General features: G+C 43.0%; 1 protein-coding gene across 1 annotated transcript in view; it reads left to right on the top strand.

Annotated features, from left to right (window-relative positions):
• The window catches only part of nudcd1 (NudC domain containing 1), a 66,186-nt gene that overhangs the window by 15,615 nt on the left and 36,440 nt on the right, over nt 1-14,131 (top strand). The window contains exons 4-5 of the mRNA XM_084156540.1: nt 530-722; nt 7,025-7,216. Of these exons, the coding sequence (XP_084012666.1) occupies nt 530-722; nt 7,025-7,216 (385 nt within the window). The remainder of the gene's footprint in view (nt 1-529; nt 723-7,024; nt 7,217-14,131) is intronic.

Below are 14,131 nucleotides of genomic sequence, written 5' to 3' on the forward strand. Positions count from 1 at the left end.
GAACGCACAACTCTTCGGTCCTTGTCACGGATGGGCTATTGCAGCAGACGACCACAACGGGTTCCACTCCTCTATCAGCTAAAAACAAGAAGTAGCGGCTCCAGTGGGCACGCGATCACCAACACTGGACAATTGAGGAGTGGAAAAACATTGCCTGGTCTGAAGAGTCCCGGTTCCCGTTGCATCATGCTGATGGCAGACTCAAGATTTGGCGTAAGCAGCATGTGACCATGGTGCCATCCTGCCTGGTGTCAACGGTACAGGCTGGTATCAAGTCCCTTGATAACAATTGAGCAACGTTTCCATGCCCCGATGAATTCAGGCTGTTCTGATGGCAAATTGGGGTCTGACCCTTAACTAGATAAACTGGCCACTGAATGTATATCTTCTTATAGATGTGTTATAAATACTACATTTCATACCCACTGTGCATGGATTGATCTAAACTTAGAACACATTTCTGTCTCTGTGAACTAAATAGACTTGTTGGTCGTGTGTGTGTGTGTGTGTGTGTGTGTGTGTGTGTCAGCCCTTGTTCAGTGAGGAGATGGGGGAGCCCTTCACCATCCTCCACAGCATATCTCACGTCCAGGACGGGGTCCACTCCATGGAGGTCCTGCTCCTCCGCATCCAGAAAGACCCGTCATCGGACTCTGATGCCAAGGGAAGTGGCTACTCTGTTTCTCTGGAATGGATCACAGTCTCTAACGCTGCAGAACAGGGTGAGTGGGGTGGGGCACTGTGTCTTTATCCCAAATGGCATCCTATATTCCATATACTGCTCATAACACTAGGGGATGACAAAACCTAACTCTGCTGTATGGATGCTGGTATAGTGTATGTACAGTGGCTTGCGAAAGTATTCACCCCCCTTGGCATTTTTCCTATTTTGTTGCCTAATAACCTGGAATTAAAATAGATTTTTTGGAGGGGTTTGTATCATTTGATTTACACAACATGCCTACCACTTTGAAGATGCAAAATATTTGTTCTTGTGAAACAAACAAGAAATAAGACAAAAAAACAGAACTTGAGTGTGCGTAACTATTCACCCCCCCAAAGTCAATACATTGTAGAGCCACCTTTTGCAGCAATTACAGTTGCAAGTCTCTTGGGGTATGTCTCTATAAGCTTGGCACATCTAGCCACTGGGATTTTTGCCCATTCTTCAAGGCAAAACTGCTCCAGCTCCTTCAAGTTGGATGGGTTCCGCTGGTGTACAGCAGTCTTTAAGTCATTCCACAGATTCTCAATTGGATTGAGGTCTGAGCTTTGACTAGGCCATTCCAATACATTTAAATGTTTCCCCTTAAACCACTTGAGTGTTGCTTTAGCAGTATGCTTAGTGTCATTGTCCTGCTGGAAGGTGAACCGCTGTCCCTCTCTCAAATCTCTGGAAGACTGAAACAGGTTTCCCTCAAGAATTTCCCTGTATTTAGCGCCATCCATCATTCCTTCAATTCTGACCAGTTTCCCAGTCCCTGACGATTAAAAACATCCCCACAGCATGATGCTGCCACCATCATGCTTCACTGTGGGGATGGTGTTCTCGGGATGATGAGAGATGTTGGGTTTGTGCCAGACATAGCGTTTTCCTTGATGGCCAAAAAGCTCAATTTTAGTCTCATCTGACCAGAGTACCTTCTTCCATATGTTTGGGGAGTCTCCCACATGCCTTTTGGCGAACACCAAACGTGTTTGCTTATTTTTTTCTTTAAGCAATGGCTTTTTTTCTGGCCACTCTTTTTCTGGCCACTCTTCCATAAAGCCCAGCTCGGTTTAAAGTGGTCCTATAGACAGATACTCCAATTTCCGCTGTGGAGCTTTGCAGCTCCTTCAGGGTTATCTTTGGTCTCTTTGTTGCCTCTCTGATTAATGCCCTTCTTGCCTGGTCCGTGCGTTTTGGTGGGTGGCCCTCTCTTGGCAGGTTTGTTGTGGTGCCATTTTTTAATAATGGATTTAATGGTGCTCTGTGGGATGTTCAAAGTTTCAGATATTTTTTTAGAACCCAACCCTGATCTGTACTTCTCCACAACTTTGTCCCTGACCTGTTTAGAGAGCTCCTTGGTCTTCATGGTGCCACTTGCTTGGTGGTGCCCCTTGCTTAGTGGTATTGCACTCTGGGGCCTTTCAGAACAGGTGTGTGTATATATACTGAGATCATGTGACATCATGTGACACTTAGATTGCACACAGGTGGACTTTATTTAACTAATTATGTGACTTCTGAAGGTAATTGGTTGCACCAGATCTTATTTAGGGGCTTCATAGCAAAGGGGGTGAATAGATATGCACGCACGGCTTTTCCGTTCTTTATTTTTTAGATTTTTTTTTAACAAGTTATTTTTTTAATTTCACTTCACCAATTTGGATTATTTTGTGGATGTCCATTACATGACAAATAAAAATTAATTTAAATTACAGGTTGTAATGCAGCAAAATAGGAAAAATGCCAAGGGGGATGAATACTTTTGCAAGGCACTGTAATAATAATAATAATATGCCATTTAGCAGACGCTTTTATCCAAAGCGACTTACAGTCATGCGTGCATACATTATTTTTTGTGTATGGGTGGTCCCGGGGATCGAACCCACTACCTTGGCGTTACAAGCGCCGTGCTCTACCAGCTGAGCTGCAGAGGACCATTATACCATTGTATATGAACTACCTCATTCTGATATCAATGATGAGGGAGTTGGGAATAGTAACTAAGTTATTCAGGATAATTTTGTTCCTCAGTTCAATTAAACATCTTATTCATATGAAGATAGATCGCTTCATTGCTTCTTTCGTTTCTCAGTGACAGTGCATAAGTTGATGAGGGCTAGCTGATTAACAGGTAGGTATGAATTAGGAAGTGAGCATTTGTGGCATTTTTACTACCTTCATGCACATAATTTCTATTATCAAAGGCCATCATTTCTGTTATCAAAGGCTAGCCTACAGAAACAACATTTAGTTAGTGTTTGGGAAAGCGAAATGTGCGTTAATTGACTTTAATTTGCTCTAATTCTGATGTCTCAGCTGTAGATCTGTCTTCCAAAATAAATGTTGCCAAGGAGAATTGTCATAAACTCTGGGCATTCGCCCTGAAACAAAGCTACCTTGTAGTAATGATTAAAAGGAGGGTAGAGCAGAATGAGAAAATTAGACATGGGATGCATCCCAAATGGCACTCTATTCACTATATAGTGCACTTATTTTGACCAGGGCCCATAGTGAACTTTAATTACTTGGAAACTTCCTTTTGCCATGGAAAATGAAGTATTTCAGTATCGTCATGAAACACCACAGGAGGATGGTGGCACCTTAATTGTGGAGGACAGGCTTGTGGTAATGGCTGGAGCGGAATGGTATCATTCCATTTGCTCCGTTCCGGCCATTATTATGTCGTCCTCAGCAGCCTCCATTGTGATACATGTATCGTTACAACTCTACCCTCAACGGTGCCATGTTCTATTAAAACAGCTGTAATAAACATGACTTTGGGTGAGCAGAGTGGAGGTTTATATCGGTCGTCTTTTAAAGGTTGGATGTGTCTGAATATACAAAGTTGTTCTAGCTCTGAGGCCTATAATGGGCTAATGTTGTGTCAAATGGACAATCCGCCAATCTTCTCCAACCTGGCATGGTATAATTTGATATGGAATCTTTTCTTAATTTAAAGACTAATCAACGTTGATAAGTAGGCTATGTACAGTGGGGAGAACAAGTATTTGATACACTGCCGATTTTGCAGGTTTTCCTACTTACAAAGCATGTAGAGGTCTGTAATTTTTATCATAGGTACACTTCAACTGTGAGAGACGGAATCTAAAACAAAAATCCAGAAAATCACATTGTATGATTTTTAAGTAATTAATTTGCATTTTATTGCATGACATAAGTATTTGATCACCTACCAACCAGTAAGAATTCCGGCTCTCACAGACCTGTTAGTTTTTCTTTAAGAAGCCCTCCTGTTCTCCACTCATTACCTGTATTAACTGCACCTGTTTGAACTCGTTACCTGTATAAAAGACACCTGTCCACACACGCAATCAAACAGACTCCAACCTCTCCACAATGGCTAAGACCAGAGAGCTGTGTAAGGACATCAGGGATAAAATTGTAGACCTGCACAAGGCTGGGATGGGCTACAGGACAATAGGCAAGCAGCTTGGTGAGAAGGCAACAACTGGAAGAAAATGGAAGAAGTTCAAGATGACGGTCAATCACCCTCGGTCTGGGGCTCCATGCAAGATCTCACCTCGTGGGGCATCAATGATCATGAGGAAGGTGAGGGATCAGCCCAGAACTACACGGCAGGACCTGGTCAATGACCTGAAGAGAGCTGGGACCACAGTCTCAAAGAAAACCATTAGTAACACACTACGCCGTCATGGATTAAAATCCTGCAGCGCACCCAAGGTCCCCCTGCTCAAGCCAGCGCATGTCCAGGCCCGTCTGAAGTTTGCCAATGACCATCTGGATTATCCAGAGGAGGGATGGGAGAAGGTCATGTGGTCTGATGAGACAAAAATAGAGCTTTTTGGTCTAAACTCCACTCGCCGTGTTTGGAGGAAGAAGAAGGATGAGTACAACCCCAAGAACACCATCCCAACCGTGAAGCATGGAGGTGGAAACATCATTCTTTGGGGATGCTTTTCTGCAAAGGGGACAGGACGACTGCACCGTATTGAGGGGAGGATGGATGGGGCCATGTATCGCAAGATCTTGGCCAACAACCTCCTTCCCTCAGTAAGAGCATTGAAGATGGGTTGTGGCTGGGTCTTCCAGCATGACAACGACCCGAAACACACAGCCAGGGCAACTAAGGAGTGGCTCCGTAAGAAGCATCTCAAGGTCCTGGAGTGGCCTAGCCAGTCTCCTGACCTAAACCCAATAGAAAATCTTCGGAGGGAGCTGAAAGTCCGTATTGCCCAGCAACAACCCCGAAACCTGAAGGATCTGGAGAAGGTCTGTATGGAGGAGTGGGCCAAAATCCCTGCTGCAGTGTGTGCAAACCTGGTCAAGACCTACAGGAAATGTATGATCTCTGTAATTGCAAACAAAGGTTTCTGTACCAAATATTAAGTTCTGCTTTTCTGATGTATCAAATACTTATGTCATGCAATAAAATGCAAATGAATTACTTAAAAATCATACAATGTGATTTTCTGGATTTTTGTTTTAGATTCCGTCTCTCACAGTTGAAGTGTACCTATGATAAAAAGTACAGACCTCTACATGCTTTGAAGTAGGAAAACCTGCAAAATCGGCAGTGTATCAAATACTTGTTCTCCCCACTGTATTTGTATATATTTGAATGATTGTCAATTTCATCTTCATACTATCGCATAGCTATCTTTCTCCCCTTCATACTTTGCTTGTCAATTCATTATGTTAGACTATAGCTTACTTTCGGAAAGCCTAAGGTAGGCCTAGGTTTTTTTAATACGTTTTAACGAAAGGATAAATATTTACTCTTGTTTCTTACCTACGCTTGTGGCTTTGATTGACGGGTCCTTTTACGGTGTTGTGCGTGTGAGAGTTTGCTGATTCTCTCGATAGGCCTATATGTCCATTAAGAACATTTCCTAAAGTAGCCTGTTTGGAATCCATCTCTTTAATAAGAATCAAACGTCATGATTTAATCTTGTAAAAGTCCTATTTTCACTTGCTTAGGATACATTATTAATCTCATTACGGCGTCCTCTCTTTGAAGAACATGGACAAAGTAGGCATATACATTTTATTTAATAATATTAATAATAATCTTGTCATGCGTTAATGTTGTGTCAATACGAAAAAGCAACAGATCCATTTCTTCATTTGTAGATTCATATTTATTTATATTTATTTATTCATAAGTAATAACCTGAATAATAATAATAATAAAATGCCATAATGACGAAGTGTAATGGCTTGTTTAAAATACATTTTTATTAAGAAGCATATCCATGTAAACAAGTGTACAAACAGAATTGTGACCTCCCCTTTTTACATAGGGCCTTATAGGTCTAAGACAACAGTAACATACATTTAAACAAAATGGACACATCAAAAACAAATAGAAAAATAAAGGAAAATGGAAATAAAAGGAAAAACCAGTAACAAAGTGTAATGCAATAGTGAAATTGCATAAGAGTTGAGTCAAGTCACAAGTCTTTTCAAGTCAAGTCTCATGTCAAGTAAAAAAAAAAAATCTATACATGCAATAACTTTTTCAACTACAAATCTTTGTCTATATATTGAGGCTATCAGATTGCCCTTTACATTATTTTGTCTACAACCTATTTTGATTATGTAATAATTAATTTTTAACAACAAATTCCAAATGCAAGCTTTTTCAAGCAAATTTGACATACCAAAAGACAAGTAGGCCTATGCTGGTAATTGTTACTTCATGCCTCATTGCTGCTGAGTTTGCAAAGTAAACAGTTAATATTTGTTGTTCACCCAAAAAGTTTGGAGCTGCATATATATTTATGGAAATCCCCTCTCCATACAATTAGCCGTTTGCAGCAATCTATTCACTAGCTCACATGATCTGTGTTGATTGACAGTTTGCTGGTCATTTCACTAGCCAATCGGTTGCACGTTTTTTTTGCAAGTACGATGCTGCGGCTACTGTCTTTGGCTGCATGGAGAGTAATCCACAGAGATTCTGTGCCACAAAATGATTGACAAAATGTTACAAAACCTGGCCAAATTTGTCATCAGTCTCAAGTCAAAGACGAGTCCTGAGTCTTGAAGAAATCAGGTCTCAAGTTATTTTCTTTTCTATTAAGTCAAGTCTCAAGTCATCAAATGTGTGACTCGGGCCAGACTCGAGCCCAAGTCATGTGACCCAGGCCAGACTCGAGCCCAAGTCATGTGACTCGGGCCAGACTCGAGAAGTTGCAGAGAGAATATATTTTTATTTTGAGTCTGATATGTGCCAAATTGCCAGGTAGGAGAATTAAACCTGTAAATTGCAATCAAATCACTCTAATAATGCTTGAACATGTATTCTGTGTGTGCTGTATCGGCCATTTTCAGGTCAGGAGAAGAAGTACAAGGTAAGGAAGAGGAGGGAGCTGAGGGGGAAGTCAGTGCCCCACTATGCAGCGGTGGAGCCCCATGGGAAAGGGCTAATGGTGGCCTCGGAGAAACCCTTTGTTTTCACACACGTGGACGGGGCACTGCTGGAGCAGCCTGCGGCAGAGGCCATGGAGGTGGAGTCGAGTGCTGGTAGGTCAATGCTACAGGTCATAGGTCAAAGCTGCATAGAAAATATAACAAATGAAGAAACTGTTTAAGTTTGCTATTTTTTCAACTGCTCAGGATTGGATAGAACATCAAAAGGTGCTGTAACAGGGTTTGCGATTGATCACAATTTGTATTTGAGATTGGACGTGCGTGCGTGCGTATATGATAAGCATCGGTTGCCAGGGAAATAACATCATGAAATAGGTGACAGACAACATTAGACTAAATTCAGTGATTTTTTGTATTCTAAATACATTGTCATCCCAGTGTCTTGAGTTTTGTGGCCCTTTGGTGTTTGAAATCATGATTCATGGACCAGGGGCCTCATTTATCAAAGGTTCTAAATCTTGCGTGTGCCAGTTTTCCCTCCAAGGTTGGTATTTATCAATTTTGAACTTGGCGGGAAATTGCGTGTATCTCCACGCAAATCTCTGACCACAACTTCTAGTAGTTGAAGAATTGTATTGTAAGCAAATATCGTTATTTTGGGGGAAATTTAGGTTTTTGCTGCTCGGGAATTATAATAGGCCTAATGGTAGGCTAATAAAAACATATGCTAATGATAAACCAGATGCATTTGCCGTTGGTAAGGAGATTGCATAGCAGCATGTAGCCTAATATGTTTCTTTGAGTTTTATTATATGGGCCTAAATCATAATCATATTTTCTGACATGACTGGTTTATTCCCCCTCCACAACTGATATTAGGCTATCATTTATCCATCGCTCATTCAATAGCCAAGCATGCTCGAAAGTAATAGACCGGTAGCCTAGACAGTATATATGGATAGGCTGCAGTATTGCTGTGAGATAGGATGGCGCCATAATAGCCTACTTAATCTCTGAGCCTATACCAAGAAAGGAGATAGAAACACAATCATCTATTGACAAACAAAATATTGAACAACAATTTAGATTTTGCGTAGTGTGGGCTGTAGCATTTTGTTTTAAATTGTTTGAATAGACAATCAATCATGCAGAATGTGCGGCCAGTGTTTGGCAGTCGCTATAATTTGTGTAGTGACTTTTTGTAGTTTAAAACATTCTCCCCACACCTCTACAGAAATGTGATTTAAAGTTGCTATTCCAATTTCCTTTAGAAATGGAAATGTCCCAGTTCCAACTTTTCCAAATCATGTTGCAAATGAGGGTGTTTTTGTTACCATAAAAGGTGAACAGTGTGACATTTTGGTAAATCCCAATAATTTGTGGCGCACACAAATCCTAGAATCTCCACGTACACCAGAATTTTTAAAGAAATGTATGCACGGTTGATAAATAAGGCCCCTGGTTCAGTCTTTGCTGTAAAATACATGCAAATGAGAGAGACCATGGTATTCAGGTACTAGGAGCAAGGAGAGAGGGAGAAGGAGAGCGGGAGAAGGAGAGAGAGGGAGAGCGAGAGAGGGAGAAGGAGAGCGAGAGGGGGAGTGAGAGAGGGGGAAAAGGAGCAAGAAGAGGGAGGGAGAGAGAGAGAGCGCTCTCCTCATTATTTTCTTAAAGCCCAGCCAGACCGAGATTTTGCCTGAGTTGACTAGATCAACAGGAAAGGGAGATAATGAACTTGTGTCAATGCTGCAGATCGCCTCCAGGCGAATTGGTACAAATTCTATAATAAGGTTTTGCCAGCAAATATGATAATGGTGTGGGTGGGTATATGATGACTCAATCCACAATGGACTCCTCTCCTTTCCATCTCCCCATAATTATTTGGCGCTGAGGTTGTTCCTCTGTCTCTTGGTGAAATAAAATTTGGCAGCCTCCTGACAATTATGTTGACTGCCTCTCTGGCAGTGGATTGAGTTTGTCAGTTGGAACCAGCCAGGAACAGGTGAATAAAGAGAACCTTATGAGCCAATGACCCTGTGAGTTTTATCAGGGTGAATAGCAGTGACTGTGCTGTTGGGCAGTTGTGTAAAGTAACGAAGTAGAAATACTTCGTTACTGTACTTAAGTAGTTTTTTTTGGTATCTGTACTTTACTATTTATAATTCTGTCGAGTTTTACTTTTACTACACTAAAAAAAAATATATATATATACTTTTACTCCGATACATTTCCCCTGACACCTTCGTTACTCGCTACAAAATTTAATCAAACTGAAGCTGGAAGAAAAAAACCAAATCATGTTGGAAAAAAGATGCAAGCAACATCGGCGAGTCGGCACACTCATGGGTGAACTTGTTTTGCAATACAGCAGGCGACGACATGCAGAGTTGATCCAATCATCAGTTTTGGCAAATCCAAGGGTCCTAAAGTGCAAACCCAACCACCGGGATTCTGTTACTTGCAAAACAGTTATCCACTCGCACAATCATGTCCAGCATCGCTCTACCACCACCTCCTGATAAGGACGAACACCCTTGGCTGTATCTAAAAGACATGCTTTATTTTCTCGGAATGAAGTATTCATCGTACCGGATGAAACGTATGTTATGTTTACCAAAAGTTCAGGAAAAACTAACGTTGAAGAACTCCCCTTCGAACCTAAAAAAACACATTGAGGTAAGCCTACTGTTAGCTTGCTAGAATAACGTTAGCTTAGCATGCTAGCTAACATTAGCTAAACTAGCTAGCCCACATTTGCTAATGCAACAAGCAGTGTTAGTTGATGCTAGCTCATCCTATATACCTAAATAGTTCACCAGCTAGTAGGAACCTACTTTAGCTGGCTAAAATGTGCCCAGATTCGGAAGCTTTGTTAGCTAATGCAATCTAACTAAACTGACACGAGCTAACTAGCTAGCTTGTTAACAACTAGTAGTTTACGAATCTGGGCACATTTTAGTCAGCTAACGTTAGTCTAGCCAAAGACAATTTCTTTAAATACCTGGTCAAGCTAGCTAGCTAACTAATGTTAGCTTTCGGGTGTTAGCTAGCCATATTCCTTATGTTAGTTGATAAAATTGTTCTTACCTAGCTAATTACTGTAGACTTAAGTTATTGACATAACGTTAACCTAACAGCTAGATCAATTAACAGTTTTTTTCTCATTGTAATATTAAATGGTGGTCACAAACTCTCACTTAACTAATGTTGTTTATAGCTTTAAAATTAGGATCCTATATCTTAAGTATTTGGTGATGGTAGTTATGTAGCTAAGTAACTGTCTTTCTCTTTTCCTTTTCTTCTTATTTCAGAGAAAGCATGTACACCATCTTAAGAAGTATGGAGAACTGATGGAAAACACACTGAAGAGAACATGCCCCTAAGACTCCCTCCACCATCAAGCAGAGCACATTACTGAAGACAGTGTCACAAAAAAATTAATCGACAAAGAAGTATGTGGTCCAAGTGCTCCAACCATTCACTGTTGTAGAACAAGAACCGTTCAGAGAGTTTGTCCAGGATCTGCAGCCTAACTCAAAGATCTTATCAAGGCCTACACTGCGCTCCAGGATTGATGAAGCCTCCACGGAAATTAAGAAGGTGACTGAGGCCATGAGAGGAGTTGACCACATCGCCACCACCACCGACTGCTGGTCTGCAAGAAGACGTAGCTTCATTGGTGTTACAGCCCACTGGATAGACCCTGACAGTCTCAACAGATGCTTTGCAGCCCTGGCCTGTAAACGGTTGAGAGGATCGCACACCGTTTGATGTGTTGGCAGGCGCCCTAAATGACATCCATTCTGAGTTTGAAATCCGGGGTAAGATTGTGAGAACAACAACAGACAATGGCTCTAACTTCTTGAAAGCTTTCCAAGTTCTTGGAGAAGATGAAAAAAACGAGGCAGTGGGTGGTGAAGCAGCTCAGCCAGGACAGGAAGATGGTGAAGAGGAACAAGAGGAGAGTGAAGAAGTGGAGTTGGTTGATGTGGCAACGGTCCTGAATGAAGATGATGGTTTGGAGTACCAGCTGCCAAAGCACCAGCGCTGTGCTTGCCATCTACTCAACTTCAACATCATTGACAGCGCCGGAGAAGATGGCTGCCGTTTTACAGCCCTCTAACCAATTGTACTATTATGTGTGTTTTTCCGTGTTATTTGTAATTTATTTTGTACATAATGTTTCTGCCATCGTCTCTTATAACCAAAAAGAGCTTCTGGATATCAGGACAGCGATTACTCACCTCGTATTGGACGAAGATTTTTTCTTCAACGAGGCGGCCGCGAAGCATATCATACAGACACCCGACAAGGCCCAAATCCCCGTCATTCGCGTGAGGAAGAGACGGAGATATCGTGGACGTAGATTGGGGTGCCTTGTAAGGATCCGACGGCGAGCGAGTAAACTGCCTCTTCCATCAATCCTATTAGCCAATCTTCAATCATTGGATAACAAATTGGATGACCTAAGATTACGGTTATCCTACCAACATGACATTAAAAACTGTAATATCTTATGTTTCACGAGTCGTGGCTGAACGACAACATGGATAACATACAGCTAGCGGGCTATACGCTACATCGGCAGGATAGAACGGCTGACTCCGGTAAGACAAGGGGTGGCGGTCTGTGTATATTTGTAAACAACAGCTGGTGCAGAAAATCAAGTACTAAGGAAGTCTCGAGGTTTTGCTCGCCTGAGGTAGAGTATCTTATGATAAGCTGTAGACCACACTATTTACCAAGAGAGTTTTCATCTATATTTTTCATAGCTGTCTATTTACCACCACAAACCAATGCTGGCATTAAGATTGCACTGAATGAGTTGTACAAGGCCATAAATTAACAGGAAAACGCTCATCCAGATGCAGCGCTCCTAGTGGCCGGGGACTTTAATGCAGGGAAACTTAAATCCGTTCTACCTAATTTCTAATTAATTTCCAAACTCTAGACCACCTTTACTCCACACACAGAGACGCATACAAAGCTCTCCCTCGCCCTCCATTTGGCAAATCTGACCATAACTCTATCCTCCTGATTCCTGCTTATAAGCAAAAACTAAAGCAGGAAGCACCAGTGACTCGGTTAATAAAAAAGTGGTCAGATGACGCAGATGCTAAGCTACAGGAATGTTTTGCTAGCACAGACTGGAACATGTTCCGTGATTCTTCAGACAGCATTGAGGAGTACACCACATCAGTCACTGGCTTCATCAATAAGTGCATCGATGATGTCGTCCCCACAGTGACCGTACGTACATACCCCAACCAGAAGCCATGGATTACAGGAAACATCCGCACTGAGCTAAAGGGTAGAGCTGCCGCTTTCAAGGAACGGGACTCTAACCCGGACGCTTATAAGAAATCCCGCTATGCCCTCCGACGAGCCATCAAACAGGCAAAGAGTCAATACAGGACTAAGATTGAATCGTACTACACTGGCTCTGACGCTCGTCGGATGTGGCAGGGCTTGAAAACTATTACAGACTACAAAGGGAAGCACAGCCGCGAGCTGCCCAGTGACACAAGCCTACCAGACGAGCTAAACCACTTCTATGCTCGCTTCGAGGCAAGCAACACTGAAGCATGCATGAGAGCACCAGCTGTTCCGGATGACTATGTGATCACGCTCTCCGTAGCCGATGTGAGTAAGACTTTTAAGCAGGTCAACATTCACAAGGCCGCAGGGCCAGACGGATTACCAGGACGTGTACTCCGAGCATGTGCTGACCAACTGGCAAGTGTCTTCACTGACATTTTCAACATGTCCCTGACTGAGTCTGTAATATCAACATGTTTCAAGCAGACCACCATAGTCCCCGTGCCCAAGGACTCTAAGATAACCTGCCTAAATGACTACCGACCCGTAGCACTGACGTCTGTAGCCATGAAGTGCTTTGAAAGGCTGGTCATGGCTCACATCAACAGCATTATCCCAGAAACCCTAGACCCACTCCAATTTGCATACCGCCCCAACAGATCCACAGATGATGCAATCTCTATTGCACTCCACACTGCCCTTTCCCACCTGGACAAGAGGAACACCTACGTGAGAATGCTATTCATTGACTACAGCTCAGCATTCAACACCATAGTGCCCTCTAAGCTCATCACTAAGCTAAGGATCCTGGGACTAAACACCTCCCTCTGCAACTGGATCCTGGACTTCCTGACGGGCCACCCCCAGGTGGTAAGGGTAGGTAACAACACATCTGCCACACTGATCCTCAACACGGGGGCCCCTCAGGGGTGCGTGCTCAGTCCCCTCCTGTACTCTCTGTTCACCCATGACTGCATGGCCAGGCACGACTCCAACACCATCATTAAGTTTGCCGACGACACAACAGTGGTAGGCCTGATCACCGACAATGATGAGACAGCCTATAGGGAGGAGGTCAGAGACCTGGCCATGTGGTGCCAGGACAACAACCTCTCCCTCAACGTGACCAAGACAAAGGAGATGATTGTGGTCTACAGGAAAAAAAAGAGGACTGAGCACGCCCCCTTTCTCATCGACGGGGCTGTAGTGGAACAGGTTGAGAGCTTCAAGTTCCTTGGTGTCCACATCACCAACGAACTATCATGGTCCAAACACACCAAGACAGTCGTGAAGAGGGCACGACAAAGCCTATTCCCCCTCAGGAGACTGAAAAGATTAGGCATGGGTCCTCAGATCCTCAAAAGATTCTACAGCTGCACCATCGAGAGCATCCTGACTGGTTGCATCACCGCCTGGTATGGCAACTGCTTGGCCTCCGACCGCAAGGCACTACAGAGGGTAGTGCGTACGGCCCAGTACATCACTGGGGCCAAGCTTCCTGCCATCCAGGACCTCTATACCAGGCGGTGTCAGAGGAAGGCCCTCAAAATTGTCAAAGACTCCAGCCACCCTAGTCATAGACTGTTCTCTCTGCTACCGCACGGCAAGCGGTACCGGAGTGCCAAGTCTAGGTCCAAAAGACTTCTCATCAGCTTCTACCCCCAAGCCATAAGACTCCTGAACAGCTAATCATGGCTACCCGGACTATTTGCACTGCCCCCCCACCCCATCCTTTTTACGCTGCTGCTA

Source organism: Coregonus lavaretus, assembly GCF_964263955.1.
Source record: "Coregonus lavaretus genome assembly, chromosome: 40".
In the NCBI taxonomy this organism is placed as follows: domain Eukaryota; kingdom Metazoa; phylum Chordata; class Actinopteri; order Salmoniformes; family Salmonidae; genus Coregonus; species Coregonus lavaretus.